Source organism: Setaria italica, chromosome III (genome assembly GCF_000263155.2).
Source record: "Setaria italica strain Yugu1 chromosome III, Setaria_italica_v2.0, whole genome shotgun sequence".
NCBI lineage: Eukaryota > Viridiplantae > Streptophyta > Magnoliopsida > Poales > Poaceae > Setaria > Setaria italica.
Window position 1 is genome coordinate 37,166,835 of NC_028452.1, and position 18,984 is coordinate 37,185,818.

Below are 18,984 nucleotides of genomic sequence, written 5' to 3' on the forward strand. Positions count from 1 at the left end.
TGGAACTCACATTGCTATATATTGTTACAATATAAGGATTAGATCGTTGTAGTCTTGTATTGCGATTTAGGTGTTTGTTTGACCTTTGAATTGTACATTTCTAATCTAGCAATAAGCAAGCTAAAACAAAAGAGGCCATAAGGCCCTAGTTGCTTATAACAGAACAAAAAGGAGAACATTGGGTATGAAAAGACACACGGATAGGATGTTTTGGTTTAGATAAATACTCCCTCCGTCCTAAATTACAATTCGTTTTGGTTTTTTTAGATACACACATTTTGATATGCAGCTAGATATATATTTATGTCTTTTTGCTATGTATCTAGAAAAGTCAAAACGAACAGTAATTCAGGACGGAGGGAGTACTATACTGTATTCACTCCTTTTTATACGTACATTGTACCCATACGTACCATCTCCAATTTGTCTTTGATATTCGTTCAAAAAAATTTATGTCTTTGGTCATTGCATTTTTTGGCATTATGAAATTGGCATCGATTATTTTACTTGTCATCAAGAATGCCACTCGTATGACTGTACTAGTGGTATTTTTATTACTTTTTAGTTGCAACCTTGCAACAATATTTCAAAGTGACCGCAAATTTTCAATTTCCCTTTAGTTTGACTGAGCATATGTTATTTAAATCTTTGAAACAACGGAATATAGGCGCCAAAGATAAAGCTACGTCGCTGTGGTTTGCCTTTAGTTTGGCTGAGCATTTGTTATTTAAATCTGTGAACGGAATATAGGAGCCAAAGATAAAGCTACGTCGGTGTGGCTAAACATTTATTACTCGTACCTGTAATGAATACGAACATGAGCTAGGACGTCCTTGGAGAAAACAAGAATTTTACATGAATCAGTTCAACTGCTGTTGGATTGAAATAAATAAAGAGGCGACCAACCATATGGTATAGCGTTCCTCTTCGGTGAGGCCAGGGAGACACCGGGTCAACATGGTGGGAATGCAAGTTTTTCACATTAAAATCACGAAACATCACGGTGCGCTTGTTGACAGATCGGTGGAGATAAGTTTCGCACTGAAACCACGAAATGGATCGCAAACCGGAAACTAAAGCCCCGTTTTCTTCCACTGACTTATTTTTAGCACCCGTCACATCGAATGTTTAGATACTAATTAGGAGTATTAAATGTAGACTATTTACAAAACCCATTACATAAGTGGAATCTAAACGGCGAGATGAATCTATTAAGCCTAATTAGTCCATGATTTGACAATGTGTTGCTACAGTAAATATTTGCTAATGATGGATTAATTAGGCTTAATAGATTCGTCTCGCCATTTAGATTCCACTTATATAATTGGTTTTGTAAATAGTCTACGTTTAATACTCCTAATTAGTATCTAAACATTCGATGTGACACGTGCTAAAAATAAGACACAGGAAGAAAACGCCCCCGTCGACGGCCCTGTTTGAATTCAGGTCATCAAAGCAGGTGAACAAAGATCAAAATACCTCTAATCGATGCACAAAATAAATGAGGAGCGGGTGAAGAACGGGATAATAATAAGGAGCAGGGGTACCCTTCTAGACCTTTAGTTCCCCTCTAGTCACCCCTAGGATTAATCCATCCTCCATTTAATTCATCTGTTTAGAAGTTTAGAGATACCACGGAACCGAACACAGCCTGGAACCACACTTTCATCTTATTGCCTGTTCATATTTATCTTGTATTTCTATCTATAGGCAAGAGGCCCAGTGAACAGGAATATTAGGCACAGCAAAACAATCTGTTCGGACTAATTAGCTGGGAAACAAACTAAGAGGGTGTTTGGATACCCCGCTAAATTTTAGCACCTATCGCATCGAATGTTTGATACTAATTAGGAGTATTAAATATAGTCTAATTACAAAATTAATTGCACAAATGGAGTCTAATTCGCGAGACGAATCTATTAAGTCTTCCGTGATTTTTCATGATTTGACAATGTGATACTACAACAACCATTTGCTAATGATGGATTAATTAGCTTTAATAGATTCGTCTCGCGAATTAAACTCTATCTATGCAATTAATTTTATAATTAGCTCATGTTTAATCCTCCTAATTAGCATTCGAACATCCGACGTGACCCTGCTAAAGTTTAACCAGTATCAAGCACCCCCTCAGTCAAATTCCTGACCATGCAACATGCAGCAAGAACATTCATAGCTACCTACTGGCTACTAGTACTGATTTTTACAGCACACCTGTTCGCTTTAGTTTATTCAGTCGGCCAACAAATCAGCCACTTCAGCTTTTCAGCCAGCTTATAAGCTGAAGCGACTTCAGCTTTTCAGCCAGCTTATAAGCTGAAGCGAACGGACCGATTATTGCTACCTAGTACTACTGATTACACAAGACCAAGAACATCCAGCACCTGATCTGATTATTACACATAGCTAGCAGCACCTCGTCGTGCATCTATCCATCTATCTACTTGCCGAAGAGCTCCTTGCTGCGGCGGCGGAGCTCCCGCTGGTACCGCTCCATCTGCGCGTCCGTGTACCCGGACACGTCGGCGCGCAGCAGGCGCGTGTACTCCCGGGCCCGCCGCGCCTGCGCCCGGCTCTCCGCCACCTGCCGCCGGAGCGCCTCCTTCTGGGCCCGCAGCGCCTCCTGCTGCGCGGCCACCTGCCGGCGCACCTCGGGGCTCGCGCCGCGGAAGAGCTGCGCCACGATCCGCGCCTCGATCTCGTCCTCCACGGGGTCGAAGAAGACCTCGTCCACCATGGCCTCGAAGGCGTCCTCGAAGGAGTCGCTGTTGCTGCTGGGGGTCGTGGAGGTGGAGGAGGAGGCGGACGAGGGGGAGAGAGAGGAGGGCTGGACGCTGGCGCTGGTGACGCCGGATTCCGCGGGGCCGGAGGCGGCTTCCTGGTTTTGGGACATTTTTGCAGTTTCTGAGCGAGGTGGAAGAAAGCGGGCTGCGTAGGAAGTGGGAGGGGCAGAGGAGACCTGTCCACGCTTTTCAGGGAGAAATCCAGAGGTTTCCGTAACGGCTAAATTTCCAACTCCCACCAAATCGCCGTTACGAATTTATGTGCCTAGAATGGCGTGAAGTTTTTTCTTCCAAGTTCACTCCTATATGCTACGCAGTGCTAGGCGGCTGGGTCGAAAGCGAGCGGTGTAAAGTTTGTCCATCTAAAATGTACAAAATATCAAAGTTAAGCTTTGACCATCGATTTTGTTATCTGTAGCTACAAAGTACTATAGACTAAAATCTTTTGAACTAAAATTTGCACTTTTTAATCCTAAACACCCAAACAGCCAAATAAAACTTAAGTCCTCTGGTCCATAAAACTGGACTAAAGTATCTTGGGATACCCTACCCCTCATTACTCCCTGTCCCACCCACCCGCCCCGCCGTTGCCCTCCCGCCCGGCTCCTGATGAGAACATCACCTGCTCGGATACAACCACATTAGCAACTTTTGATTCAAAGGTGAAATAATTTTTTTGTCATGATTGTATTTGATATATTTGATAAATTGATGCTACATCATGACGTGTGTTCATTGTCATCTTTAGAAATACATACGGATCAAAAAGAGTGTTAAACACATATGGAAGGCACGAAGGACTAAAGAAGTTGATTGGGGGCTAAGTCCAAGTATTCCCAACGTCCTCCACTAGACCACCACGTCACTTTTGGCCCAAGTAAAGAAAGAGATCAAATCCAACACGTTCTAGGGCTGGATTTGGACTGCAGCATTGTGCCAACTTGCGATGGCCGCCACGACCTCATTCGGACTCCGTTTTGGGCGTTCAAGTACTCCTTGGAATCCTTATGAAGTCTATGATATGAAGTCTATTCTCATATGGATCCAGACTCATGTCCTATCTTTTCTGAGATGGTTGCAATGATCAAATTACTACTGAGAGATTTTTCTATCAAAGGTGTTGCGTCGCCTTATTTTTGTCGATAGGCCTTGTATCAAGTCGGGTCCAATAAGGACATGTCCTAAGGTTGTAGCACGACACCAGTACCCCCTGGTCGTCCTCCTTGCTATTAATAAGGATTAGAGCAGCCGCAAACAGATTGGGTTTTGTTTTGTTGAAAGTTTAGCCGTTGCTACTTCCTTCCTTATAGACGCATGAGTCGACTAGACTATCTGTTCTACTCGATTCAGGACCCCAACTTGGTGATTTCAGATTGGTTTTCATCTCCATATTCGCAATTGAGTTGCTTGTTCTACTTGTTCTTGCTTGTTCCTCGATTGCTTGTAGGAATTACCCTAGTGGTTTGGTTGATCGTGCTCCACAAGATCGCGACGACCATTGGAGGTGGTGTATCGGTTGCTAAGGCGCAGCATCCTTAGATGGTTGTAGTCGGGTCGTAAAACGTCATCTCCATCCACCCATCAAATTATCCCACACCCTCTCATCCAAAGATCGGGAATCAATCCTAGTGGGTTCATATCAGTCGTATCAGGTTGATTCCAACTGATATGAAAAAGAAGCACGAGATGTGAAACACTAAATGTTATGCATTGCAACATAGACAAGAAATAGGATGTTGATAGATTTAAAAAAGAATCCCAAAGTTCTACCTTGTTATACAGTTTTTTCCCTACATGTGCAGAAATGGCGCGTTACATTGCTTGGAAGTAATTGAAGGAGCATGGACGACCAAGTAACTAAGGCGAAGAACTGGGTGGAGGAATGCTTGAAGAACACAAGTGATAATAGCAAAGATTTAGGAAACCTGATATAGGTCGTCTGTTCAGCTGATGTTCAGAAGATGTTCTTAGATGTTGGTGTAATGGTCAGTTAATTATAATTTTGCAATAGGTGGCCCACAACTGTAAGCTGAAATCCCCAGCAAACCTGCAACAAACTTAGGGGGTGTTTGGCAGATGGGAGCTAAACTTTAGCCCCTGTCACATCGGATGTTTGGACACTAGGAGTATTAAATATAGGCTAATAACAAAACTAATTGCAGAACCCCTAGGCTAAATCGCGAGACGAATCTATTAAGTCTAATTAGTTCATGATTTGATAATGTGGTGCTACAATAACCATTCGCTAATGATGGATTAATTAGACTTAATAGATTCACCTCGCGATTTAGCCTAGAGGTACTGCAATTAGTTTTGTAATTAGCTCATGTTTAGTCCTCCTAATTTGCATCCGAACATCCGATGTGACAGGGCTAAAGTTTAGCCCCTGACATCCAAATGTCCCCTTAGTATGCTTTCTGTAAAAGCAGGAAAACCTTCTTGAAACAAAAGACAAACACTAAAAGCAGCTGCACAAATTAAAGGTGAGTTCAATTCAACTAAAGAGAAGAAAACATTATTGATACAAAGCAACAGATTATACACAATGCTGCCATGTCTAATCCCAAATGTCATTCAGTTTTAACACCCTTAACAGAACAACAATTTTGTTGAACAAGAACATACACTTCTACCACCACATAAACAACCATCACGAGTTCTACAGAGAACCCTCGTCAGCGATTAGCTCGTCTTCGCTCCTTTCTTTGTGTCGGCGAACCAACTCTTATGCCACACCTTCCAGCACATGGGTGAACACAGATAAATACAGAAGTAAAAATCCCCAAAACAACCCACCCCCATGTATAACCTGTATAAGATGTTAGAATTTTTTTTTAACTGGCCCAAATCCTGTCCAATCTGTCCACGCTCTTCCGGCCGCAGTCCAGCTGCTCTATGTTCCTCTTTGGCCTCTCGAAGATGTCGACGCTTCTCCTGGATTTCTCAAACTGATCGAACGAGATCTTTAGCTTGTCCACCTTCTCGACGTTGCTATATCTGTGCTCGGTATTTCTCGTCCTGTCTCGGGTTGACCTTGATTTCTCCCTTCGATCAGTGCTCTTTCGCGAGGGTTCAAAGAAATCGGTGCTCTTTCGCGATGGTTCAATCCGATCCACACTTTCCCTCCAGGCTTGCCTATGGGATGGTGACTTCTCTACTGTGTGGACAAATTTCTTGAGGTGCCTGAGGTATTCTGGGAAGAGCTCCAAATCACAGTGCTTCCCTCCCCTGAGCCATAAGGGCTCATATTTCTCTTTGCAAAGTTCCCATAGTTGCTTACCATGAGACCAATCCACCACTTCATCAGCAGTTCCCTACATATCAGCAAAAGAGTTATCAACACCAGTAACCAAGCAAATATCATGCCTAGTAGATTTGAACAAACCAAGAAATGTTCAGGTTAATATGAAAACGTTATGCACTAAATCCAGCCACAATTAAGGGTAAATTGCAAACTAATCCCTGTAAAGTTCCCATCTATCCATGTGCACAACAGTAGCTCCAGTTATTTGTGTGCTCGGCGCACAAGCTCAGAACACATGAATATTGTTTGTATTATCAGATGTGCCCATTCAAATGGCATGAGCTGCAAGGGTTTGACACAGTTGATTGCAAACTGGAAATAAAGGCAATGTGCCTATGCATATTAGGCACTATGACTTGTTTAACAAATTACCATGCTCTGAGCTACACCCACCTCAAGTCTCACCTATCTGGTTTCAATGTTATAGCTCATGTGGTTGAGAAACCATGTTCTATACCATAAGTAAATACTATGTGGTTATGTGGATATGAGTTCTAATCCGCATATAACTTCACCTGGATTACATGCACATCCATTTATAAATATTACTTTCTTCTACTATTAATACAATGATACGCAGTTCTCCTTCGTGTTTGAGAAAAAAAGAAAAAAAATATAAATATTACCATATAGAATGCACACAGAAGTAGACCAAGCTATTAACATCAGGAAATCTGTGGATTACACCTTTAAACTGTTTTTTACGACTACGATACTTTCATGGCCTACTGTGTTTTTTTCCAACAAAGGAAAAATTTATTCAATCAACAGATTACTGATAGAAGGAATTTACAACATTTTTTAAATGATTCTTATTTTTGTCAAGTTAATGCCAGCTGACACACTATGTAAGTACTGCTTTTAGACCAAAATTTTCAATTTTGACTTCCAATTGAGTGTCTTGTTTGCTCTGCTTACTTGTGAAAGAATAAGTCTTGTGCGTGTGTTGGGTGTTTATCTACCTATATGTATTATCTACTTAGATACTCTTTTGATGCTTTCTGGATGCTTTGCTTAGTGTTCAAGCCACCTACTATGGTTAGTCTCCTATATGTATCTAAAGGACTCCTTTGTGGGTGGAGTTAATGAGAAAAGAGGTATTTTGGGCCAACAATTGGTATTAGAGCCTATTCTTTCTCTCTCCCGTGCACCCACCTCTCTCCCTCCCAAAACCCTACCGCCTGCGCGAGGAGGCGGAGGTGACGCGCAAGATGGAGCATCGTGACGAGATGGAGCTGAGGCACGCGGTGCAGGGCGTCGGTGCCGAGGCGCAGGGCGATCGTCACGAGTCGGAGGACGAGGACCGGCGGCGGGACGTGGGGGTACACCGGTGGGTCCAAGACCTGCGTCGAGGCGCGGACGGCGGGCGTCCTTCGAGCAGGAGGAGCTCCGTCCACGACTCCGATGTCGACTCCGGGCACCGACCCTCGAGGGTCATGAAGACCATCATCCGGGAGTCCATCGGCAGCACGTAGTGGCCGATGTTGACGAAGACCAACTATATAGAGTGGCCCTCGGTGATGAAGGCCAAGCTTTAGGTGCGGGACATGTGGGATGCGGTCCGGTATAGTGACGTTGACAGGCACGAGGACCGGCGAGAGCTCGAGGCGTTGCTCGCCGCGGTCCCGATGGAGATGGCGGCGAACCTCTCGAGCAAGAGGACTGCCAAGGCTGCTTGGGACGCTATCGCCGCGGCTCGAGTCGGCAGCGACCGCGCTTGCAAGTCCACTCTGCTGAAGTTTTGGCAGGAGTGGGATCGTCTGGCTTTCGAGCCGGGCAAGGACGTCGACGACTTCGCCCTCCGCCTCTCCAGCCTGATGCAGCGGCTGGAGCGGTTCGGCGACGACGAGATCAACGAGGAGAAGGCCGTGGTGAAGTTCCTGCGCGTCGTCCCAAAGAAGTACTCGCAGCTCGCCATCTCCATTGAGACGCTGATCGAGGAGATGACGGGGCGTCTCAAGGCGTTTGACGACCATGAGGAGATGATGTCTGGCAGGCCCGTCACCATCGGTGGCAAGCTCCACCTCACTGAGGAGCAGTGGATCGTCCGCCAGAGGGAACGGAAGAAGGGGGAGCCTTCTTCCTCGATAGGTAGCCGCAGGTGCGGCAAGCCGGGCAGGGCGCGAGAAGGCGCCGAGGGTGGCGCGCGAGGAGGCGCCCAAGGCGGTGCCGCCGCGAGCGCGGCGCGAGACGACAAGTGCCACAACTGTGGCAGGACTGGCCACTAGGCCAGGGAGTATCGTCAGCCGAGGCGCGGCCAGGCCCACGTCACGCAAGGCGTGGAGGAGGAGGAGCTAGCTCTGTTCCTGGCTGACAGGAGCATCGAGCTACTTCCAGCGGCATCGGCCACGACGGCTCTCCTCCACCTCGACGAGCCGCGCGCACACGTCTTCCTCGGCGACGGTACCGGCGATGACAAGATCGACGGCTGGTTCCTCGACAGTGGTGCCACGCACCACATGACTCAGGGAGTACTCCGACCTGAACGTCGACGTACACGGCTCCATCAAGTTCGGTGACTTTTCGGCCGTGCACATCAAGGGCATCGACTTTGTCATCCTCGTCGCCAAGACTGGAGAGCACCGACTCCTCACTAGAGTCTTCTACATCCCCGCGCTGAGAAACTCTATCATCAGCCTTGGGCAACTGGATGAGAGTGGTTCGCGCGTGGAGATCGACGACGGAGTGCTTCGCATCTTGGATCGACGACAACGCCTGCTCGCCAAGGTGGCGAGAGGGAGCAACCGCCTCTACGTCCTCTACGCGGAGGTGGCACAGCCCCTCTGTCTTACTGCTCGCCGTGAAGACGAGGCTTGGCGGTGGCACGAGCGCTTTGGGCACCTCCACTTCGATGCCCTGAAGCGGCTCGACATTGAGGAGATGGTGCGGGGCATGTCGTGCGTTGACCACGTGGAGCACCTCTGCGACACCTGCAAGGCGACGCCCCTTCCTTCGCCGGGCGAGCTTCCGAGCCAAGGAGCGGCTCGAGCTCGTGCACGGCGACCTCTGCGGGTCGGTGGCGCCAGCTACACCTGGAGGATGGCGCTACTTCCTACTACTAGTCGACGACGTCTCTAGGTACATGTGGGTGGTCCTCCTAAACACTAAGGGAGCTGCTGCGGACGCCATCAAGCACGTTCAAGCTACTGCGGAGAACGAGTGTGGCCGCAAGCTGTGCGTGCTACGTACCGACAATGGCGGCGAGTTCACGGCTGTTGAGTTCGCGTCGTACTGCGCCGACGAGGAGATCCAGCGCCACTACGCGCCGTACACCCCGCAGCAGAACGGCATCGTCGGGAGGCGCAACCAGACAGTGGAGGCCATGGCTCGAGCCCTCCTCAAGCAGAGGGGGATGCCGATCATCTTCTGGGGAGAGACGGTGCTGACGGCTGTCTACATCCTCAACCGCTCACCTGCCAAGGCTCTCGACGGCATGACACCATACAAGGCTTGGCATGGGCGCAAGCCGGCAGTCGCCCACCTTCGCGTCTTCGGCTGCCTCGCATACGTCAAGAAGCTGGGCCACGTCGGCAAGCTCAATGACAGGAGCACCCTAAGGTTGTTCATCGGCTAAGCGGAGGGGATGAAGGCGTACCGCATCCTCGACCTGGAGACACAGCACGTGTGCACGGCGTGCGACGTTGTGTTCGACGAAGGGCGAGGTTGGGCGTGGGGCAAGATGGTGGATGACGGCTCGACTCTGACATACGACGACTTCACCGTCGAGTACGGCCACTTCGAGGGAGCTGGGGGAGTGGGCAGCTCTTCTTCGCCGAGCGTGCCTACTCCAGTTCCCGAGTCTCCACCGACCCCGACGAGTACTACTCCGGCTGCGATGAGCTCTCCACTGACACCACCACAGACGACAGCTACTTCTCCGTCACCTGCACCGGCAGCTACTTCTCCGGGCACACCTGCACCACCACCGGCTCATGATGAGCACAGCAAAGTGGAGTTCGTCACTCTGCTCTCTCACGACGAGGACCGCGTCGACGCGTACCACGACGGCGAGCCATTGAGGTATCGCACCGTGAAGGACATCCTCGGCGACCAGCCGGTGCCGGGGCTGATGCCTCACGACTTGGAGGTGGTGTTGCACCTCGCGTACGACGATGGCAAGCCTCGCTCCTTCGCTGAGGCGAAGGGACACGCGGCATGGCGCGCCGCGATGAAGCTGGAGATGGAAACTGTTGAGAAGAACCGGACTTGGGAGCTAGCTGATCTTCCTCCCGGTCACCACGCAATCACCCTTAAGTGGGTGTACAAGCTGAAGAAAGATGAAGCTGGAGCCATTGTCCAGCATAAAGCTCGCTTGGTGGCGCGCAGGTTTGTGCAGCAGGAGGGAGTGGACTTTGACGACGCTTTCGCTCCTGTTGCACAGATGGAGTCCGTGCGTCTGCTCCTCGCGCTGCCAGCCCAGGAAGGCTGGCGTGTGTGTCCACCACATGGATGTCAAGTCGGCGTTCCTCAACGGCGACTTAAAGGAGGAAGTCTACGTCCACCAGTCGACGGGATTCGTCATCCCCGGCAAGGACAAGGTGCTGCGCCTGCACAAGGCCCTCTACGGCTTGCGGCAGGCACCTCGCGCTTGGAATGCCAAGGTGGATTCCACCTTGAAGATTATGAGCTTCGAGCAAAGCCCACACGAGGCAGCCGTCTACTGGCGGAGCAATAAAGGCAATGCTCTGCTGGTGGGCGTCTACGTCAATGACCTGGTGATCACGGGCACCAAGGACGAGGAGGTGGAAGCTTTCAAGGAGGAGATGAAGGCCGCCTTCCAGATGAGTGACCTGGGGCCTATCTCCTTCTACTTGGGTATCGAGGTGCACCAGGACGACTCCGGCATCACACTTCGACAAACCGCCTATGCCAAGCGCGTTGTTGAGCTGGGTGGGCTCACTGACTGCAACCCAGCTCACACCGATGGAGGAGAGGCTAAAGCTGAGCCGCAACAGCACGGCTGAGGAAGTGGATGCTACTCACTACCGGTGGCTTGTGGGGAGCCTTCGCTACCTCGCCCACACGCGGCCGGATTTGGCGTTCTCCGTGGGCTACGTCAGTCGGTTCATGCAACGACCGACGACGAAGCACCTGCAGGCTGTCAAGAGGATCCTCCGCTACATTACGGGGACTCTCGACTACGGCCTCCACTACTCGAGGTGTCCCGGGGCGGCACACTTCATCGGCTACAGTGAAAGCGACCACGCCGGCGACATCGACACCAGCAAGAGCACAAGCGGGATGCTCTTCTTCCTCGGCAAGTGCCTCGTCAGCTGGCAGTCGGTCAAGCAGCAGGTGATGGCCCTATCCAGCTGCGAGGCCAAGTACATTGCTGCCTCTTCTGCTTCGACTTAGGGTCTCTGGCTCGCTCGGCTGCTCGGCAATCTTCTTGGCAAGGATGCTGAAGCAGTGGACCTTAGGGTGGACAGCAAGTCTGCTCTGGCTCTGGCGAAGAATCCCGTCTTCCACGAGCGAAGCAAGCACATCAGAGTGAGGTACCACTTCATCCGAGGCTGCTTGGAGGAAGGGAGTGTCATGGCGAACTACATCAACACAAAGGATCAACTCGCCAACCTTCTTACCAAGTCCCTTGGAAGAATCAAGTTGCAAGAACTCTGCTCTAGGATTGGGATGATCCAGTTGCCGCTCAAGACCCGCAAGACTTAGGGGGAGATTGATAGAATAAGTCTTGTGTGTGTGTTGGGTGTTTATCTACCTATATGTATTATCTACTTAGATACTCTTTTGATGCTTTCTGGATGCTTTGCTTAGTGTCCAAGCCACCTACTATGGTTAGCCTCCTATATGTATCTAAAGGACTCCTTTGTGGGTGGAGTTAATGAGAACGAGGTATTTTGGGCCAACAACTTGATCTAAGATTCAGATACCTAGTTAGACATCACACTATTTCAACTCCGCAAACTGCACAGCTGGAATGCAACATATTCATAACTCAATTTTCAGACGAGTAGAGACACAGAAATGCAACTTGATGAATGCAAGTTGCTGTATTGTGTCAACAACGTTAGCCTAGGGCATTTACTTACACTATTAACACTAGAAGACCGCCAGTTGATGTATTTAATTAAATGCGGGACCAAAAAAATCTCAAGGGTGTACCGGTGCAACAAATTTGTTTCAGAAAAAAAAACTCACAGGCATATAGGTGCACAAATAGAATTTGAGCGTATTGAAATATTGAAGTTCCAAAACAGAGCAAACACTTTTAGTGTGCAGTTATTATTATTTTTAGACCAGTGTGCAGTTATTGTTATCTACTTATCTCATAATATCTTGGTGCCAAGCATAACAATCAGATATTCAAGAAAACAGAAAATTTAACAAATACTTGCACTTGTTCCACTATCTTGTCTTTCACAACCTTTGTATGTGACGAGACTTTAAGTAGATTAGATTTATATACTGATCTATTAGCCATTGGCCACAACTTCTCCAGTTATCAAGAAGCAACCCAAACATTTAAAAGTAAGAACTGTGTTACTTTTAAATATTTGGGTTGCTTCTTGTAAATAGTGCATTCAGTTTGGCAAACTAAAAGCATGTGATAGATCAAAGTAACAAGCAGTGTCTTGTATGAAAGTACTAACATTTAATTGCATGGCATAGAACAGAGCAACGAATAGGAGACTAATAGATTATTGGGTCTCAACTGACAAAAACAAATGCAATTAAATAGATATAAGGATTCTTAAACATTGAGTTTATTCAGCAACCAGATCCACCAAAAGCTTAATATGTTGAGGAAACGTGTGCAATATACTTAGATACTTCAACACTAGTAACTTATCCAATTGTCGTGTGGTAATGCGAGTTCATGCACAGGCTAATAATAACTTATGCAATCCAAATTTAAAGTTTTATCTCTGCTTTTTAACACATATTGAAATAATTTTCTCATATTGTAAAAAGCACAATTGAGAAGCACACATGCGTAACTATTATAACTTCACATCTACTATTGATAGTCGAATTGAATTCCAGACAGGGAAAAAAAATAAGTTGGAGATACACTTACATGTATAATGAGCACAGGACAGGTAACTTGAGGGATTTTATCAATATTCTGGAAGCAAATGAATAATAGAGAACTGTCAGCATAAAATAGAGATAGTACAGCACATGAAAACATAGCTCAGGTGACTCAGTATTGAAAGCGGTGAGTAGCAGATGATAACAACCTTGTATATGTCAAACCAATATGTACGTTTCACAGGATACATAACTCTCAGCCCTGACAATATAGGACTATGCAGGACGACAGCTCGCAGCCGAGGCAATCGACTCGCCAAATCTACTGTAGGCCCACTCCCAACAGATTGTCCATAAAGAATTATTTCTTCTTCCTTGGCACCAAAGTTCTCTATGAGGCACTTGTAAGCTGCCTCTATATCAGCATAAGTATTGTGTTCACTCGGCTGAAACCGTACGAGGGAAACACTTAGCAAAGTAGATTTGACTTGGTTTTGTTATGAAAAATAACATTGCTTATCTTCAACATACCTTTCCTGATGATTGCCCATATCCTGAATAGTCATACCTGCATAGTTTCAAAGTTACTCTTAGCCTCTGATAACAAGAAAAAACCAAGTAACAAGTTGCAAATGCTGTTTGTTCATACAGTAAAACATTACATGGGAATTGTGTTCTTTATGTTCAACCAAAATTCAAAACCAAGGAATTCCCCATGTTATCGACATGCAAACATATTCATAGCTTGAGTTCCAACTTTGCATGCCAAAATACTGTTAATTTTCCTAAATTCTGCAACCTATAAGTCATTATGACTGAGTTTCTGTCATGCCCTTTTGATTTAGGAAATGGTTATAAGAATATATTACTGAGTCAAGTTCCTTCAAATAGATTCATCTAGTGATAAACAGAGGCACCGAAGTCAGAAAAACCTGAAGGTCTTTACATATGAATTACAGTTCATTGATGAACTTCCCATAAAGGATATAATCATATAATGAAGCACTATTGAAGTATGTTGATGGACAATCAAGCACTACCAAGGCATAACATGCCAAAACAAACTCTATCAACAGTCTCATCCCATAATGGAAAAGAATCCAGCGATAGATGCAGCATAAACAGAATCTATTTAGAGACCATCAAGAAGATAGCAATAATGGAAACATATCCAGATAATGATTTGCCATGAAATTAGTATATGGGTCTCAATCATCGGCATTACCATTCCGTCTATAGCACAGCATAATTTTAAAATCCTCCAGACTTTATGCAGTCTAAGATAAAATCATCAGAAATGTCTATTTTTTATTTAAAAGAGATCAATTTAGCAACGTCAAAACCTCTCCCCAAGCAGAGACATTGAATCTGTAAAGCAGGAAGGGTGAATATAAAAGAAATGTTTAGTGCTAACAAGAACATGGCTTCTTGCAGTCCACCAGAAAAGTGAAGGCTCCAACCACTTAAAAGAGAGGAATAAATTATAAACCAGCGTTGAAGCTATTTTGCTCCACCTCGGAGTTACTGCACAGATCATATGCAAAGAGAACTCTGCATATGTAATAGTGATGCGCCACACAAGAACTAGCAAAGCTAATGAGCCAAGTCTACAAAAATGAGTATTTTCCTTTGATTTACAATAATCAGTTTGCACATCAAGCTGTCCAGGAGAAACTACACCATTTATTTCATATCAAAAACATAGGACCATCAATGTGTTCCCCCTTGGATAGGATAAGGCCCTGTTTGGATCCCTTTGCTAAAGTTAAGTTGGCTAAAATTAGCAACTTTGGATCCAAACGGGTCCAGCTAAAACGTTGCTAAACTTTAGCCCAAGCCCAAAAAGAGCTTTAGCCATTAGCCAGCCAAGAGTATATAAAACTTGCTAAAAGTGAGCAAAGTCCAAAATGCCCCTAAGGGTTCCTCAAAAATACCCACTACCACGCAGCATTAACTCCTCTGTCTCCCTCCCGATCCCCTCCCCATTGCCACCCATCGACGAGCCGCCGCCCCTCCCCATCGCCCGTGGCTCCCGCGGCGGCCGTGGCGCCGGTGCCAGCCGTGACCAACCCACCTCCGCTGGTCAAGCCTCTCCCGTGCCACCCGCCCTGCTCCACCCCCCGCTGTTTGAGCCCCTCCGCGCCGCCCGCCCAGTCGCCGAAGGCAGGTGGAGGTGCTGGAGGCGGTGGCGGCGCGGCTGCGGGGGAGAAGGAGGCCACAGAGGCGGCGCCGCGGCATGCGGCGGCGAAGGCATAGGAGCTGACCCAGCGGGTGGAGCTGGAGGCAACTGCGGGGGAGAAGGAGGACGCGGAAAAGGAGGCGCGCGGTCGCCGGCAGGAGCTAGACGCGCCGTGGAGGCGTGGAGCAAGAAGAGGATAAGGGAGAGAAGATTGATAGGAGATGAGAGAGAAGATTGATAGGAGATGAGAGAGAAGGGTAGAATTGACTGTAGCTATATGCAAGTACCGGGATCCAAACACATCTAGCTAAACTTTAGCCAGCTAACCTTTAGTTCTAAATTTTTGCTGGCTAAACTTTAGTTAAGGTGGATCCAAACAGGGCCTAAGTCAGCTCCTAATCCAATAGTGGAGTAAGCACAGGGTCAACTGGTCAACCACAACAAGAATTGTAGAATTATTTTTTAAAGAAAAAAAAGTGGCTACTGAAGAATTCCAAATCCAGCAATACACTGGCAGTATAGCAAACATTCGAAAAAAGCTGGCAGCACAGAAACTATCATCATATCAGGCCGATTGCCCTGCGCAAGAATTTGTTTTCCACTTCAAGAAAAGCTGCGATACCAAACGCCAAAATAGCCAGGCAGGATCTTGGCGGCGCAGAAGTTTCAGCATAGTGGCTCATTCCATGATGTAATGAACAGATCAGAGAAAAAACCAGAAAAGAAATAGGCGGAAGAAGACTGAACTCCCAAAGGAATATATCATCCCCCCCCCCCCCCCCCCCCCCCCCCCCCCCCCATAGATCAGTAACCCAAAATACTAAAAGAAGATTCTGAAAGCACAGCCAATTTGCATCAACTTTACTTACAAAGTACACCCAAAATTCGAGGCACGGAACCATCATATATCACGTCATGTATGTCCCCAATTCGGCGAAAGGAAGCTCGAAACCTATGGAGAAGGAAATGAATATTCCTACGCCAAAGCGTAAAAAACCCCAAATTTATGCATACTCACTCAAGATTACGAGAAGTCAACTAACGGGAACAAAGGAAAGGCAAGTGAGACAGGTATACCAAAAGCACCAAATTCATCCCAAATTTAGCAAAATCCAGACAAACTAGGGAGCAAAAGGAAAGAATTTGGCACCAAAACATGAGATTTCGCACATATACGGCGACAAATCGAGCAATCCCGTAGTCCAAGAGCACAGCGACCAAGAGACGCGTGCCTAAGAGCATCCACAGATCACGCCAAACCGAGAAGGGGATAGGATAGCAAGCAAGGCGGAGCTCACCCAAGAACGTTGACGCGGAGGTTAAAGGAGAGGTGCAGGAAGAGCTGGTAGAGGTGTCCCAGGTCGGCGGCGTTGCCGTGGGAGTAGAGCACGGTGGACGCGGCGTCCGGGTGACGCACGTACATCGCCGCCAGCGTGTTCCCCTTGCGCGTGCGGAGGCGCAGGACCTCGACGTTCTCCCGGTGGGGCTGCCCGCTGAGCGTGGTGACCCCGGCCCCGGCGTCCTCCACCAGCGCGTACGACGGCGGCGTCGGCGGGAAGAAGGCCATCTTCGCCGCCACGCTCGACGTCACCCCTCCCATCCCGACCCTCCCTCCTCGATCTCCCCCTCTCCTGCTCCTCTTTGCTCGCTCGCTCGCTCGCTCGCTCGCTCGCTGCCTTTCTAGCTCGAATCGGGAGGGGAGCTAGCTGGCCAGCTAGCGAAAGCTTCTTGTTTTTTGCCCCCCTCTCCTCCACCTCCTCCTCCTCCTCCTCGGGGTGGGTTTCCTCCCTTTTCGCGTGCTCGATGGTTTGGTACTCGTGAGACGGTGGGGTGGAGTGGGGATGGGAGCGGGCGAGCGAGCTGTGCCGGCTGCGCGGCGTGCGAGGTCCTCGAGTCAAGCTGAGGCAGTGGCGAGTCGTTTCACGCTCGATTGGTTCTGGTTTTGGACGGTGGCGGGTTGGCTGCACTGCAGCTGAGCTCACCTCGGCTGCTGGTGCGGCGGCGGCGGCGTCTTCCACAGCTGGAGCCTGGATAGATCGCACATCCAGTAACGCAAAGAAATTTTCAGTACAGGCAGTCAGGCACCCTTTCGGGATTAAGTAGTGAGTAAATGTTCTAATTTTAGAAGTAGCAACTGAATGATTTGGAGTAGTAGTAGAGTAAATGATTTCGATAGGAACATATGCTTTCTATAGCAGTTCATGATAGGATCCGTTACTATACCTGCTTTGATTTGAAGTTCACCACGAGAAAGAAAATATTATGGACCTATTACTTATACATCCTTTTCCGCCTATTTGGCATGTGTTATCAAATATGAAAGCAATGCGATGAAGTCCATATGACCTTTTGAACAAGTACACATGTCATTGGTAGCTCTCTTAACGAATGTTTATAAGACACGCCTCCTGCAACCCAAACCTCTAAAAAAAATCTAGAATTATCTTAGTCGATCAATGTGAATGCACCAGTATTGATAAGCTTCAAGATTAAATATCAGGAAAGAAAGATTTCTTGATGTGGCGTTTCTCAACTTAAATTGGAGCCTTGGCGATAGACGAGCTCGACTAAGGAGACGGATGTGGGGATGTGACAGCAAGGTAATAGGAACACAAATGGCCATGGGCAGTGTGGACTACGGAATGCGAAGGGATGAGGCAGGGGTGAAGATATTGCTGGATTAGCATAGTAGGGATGAGACCAGTAGCAACGGGGGCACTGGTAGGGATGGAACTGAAAATGCGTAGAAGACAAAATGAAAGCAGGGAGGGACACACGGGAGATGGGTGAGCAAGGTTACGAAACAACCTCAAATTAAGCCAAACAACCTCAAGCGTGAGAGAGTAGTTGTCGGATGCGGTGTGAGGAGATGAAAAAAATCAAGGAAGATTAACGTTGAAACTGTGCTATTGGACCTGGATGGAATCGACTATGTAATTATATACTATAATATTGGAGATAAATCATATAATATAATGTTAATGACCATGCAATCAACATCATATCAAAGTATTTTCAAATATAAATCCAATTTTACCAAAAGTGTGTTTAGATTAAGTGTTAGTCAAAGACTAACAAGTTTGAGTTTTCAGCTATATATGTGAGGCATGTTCGTTTCAGCTTATAAGTCAGCTGAAAAGCTGAAACGGCTGATTTGTGATGAGAGAAAAATATTGTTTTGTGGCTGAATAAGCTGAAGCGAACAAGTCCTAACCAGCACACCACTCCGTTCGAATTAAATTCCTTCAGTGAGCACTGTTTCCAGATGTACCTTTCCAGATCATGTACCAGTGAGAAGTAACGTACCTTTCCAGGTTAAATGTTTAGCATTATTTAGCAAGAACCACCGCTACTCAAACCGGAGGATCTCTTTTGACAGTACAAATATTCATGGAGCTTTTGGAGCCTGACGGGAGTGAAAAGTGCCAATTAAAAAAATAATCGTTATCGACGTCGTTTTCAACGGCCGTAAAAGCTGGGGGCATGATGTATGTATATCCAAACATATGAATAATCTAGATGCATAGAAATCAGAGTTGAAAGGAACATTGGTGCTAAAGAATCTTTTGACAGAGACGTTTCAATGATTGCTAATGAAATGTACTGAAGGGATTAAAAAGGAAGAGTTAAAAAGAAAATGCGCTATGATAGTTACAGCAGAGCGTGATGATATGAGATTCAATCATTTAAATGAGAGTAAAATACACGAGCATCATCTTTTTTTGAAC

At 47.1% G+C, this 18,984-nt stretch overlaps 1 protein-coding gene across 1 annotated transcript; it reads right to left on the bottom strand.

Annotated features, from left to right (window-relative positions):
* Positions 1–5,252: 5,252 nt before the first annotated feature.
* Positions 5,253–17,234, bottom strand: LOC101762002 (protein ABHD17B). The gene is made up of 5 exons (XM_004962539.4): positions 16,555–17,234; positions 13,609–13,645; positions 13,287–13,523; positions 13,124–13,171; positions 5,253–6,097 (listed from the first exon to the last, which is right to left on the bottom strand). The coding sequence occupies exons 1-5, from the start codon at positions 16,854–16,856 to the stop codon at positions 5,618–5,620; spliced, it is 1,104 nt and encodes a 367-aa protein (XP_004962596.1). The 5' UTR covers positions 16,857–17,234; the 3' UTR covers positions 5,253–5,617.
* Between the last annotated feature and the right edge of the window lie 1,750 nt (positions 17,235–18,984).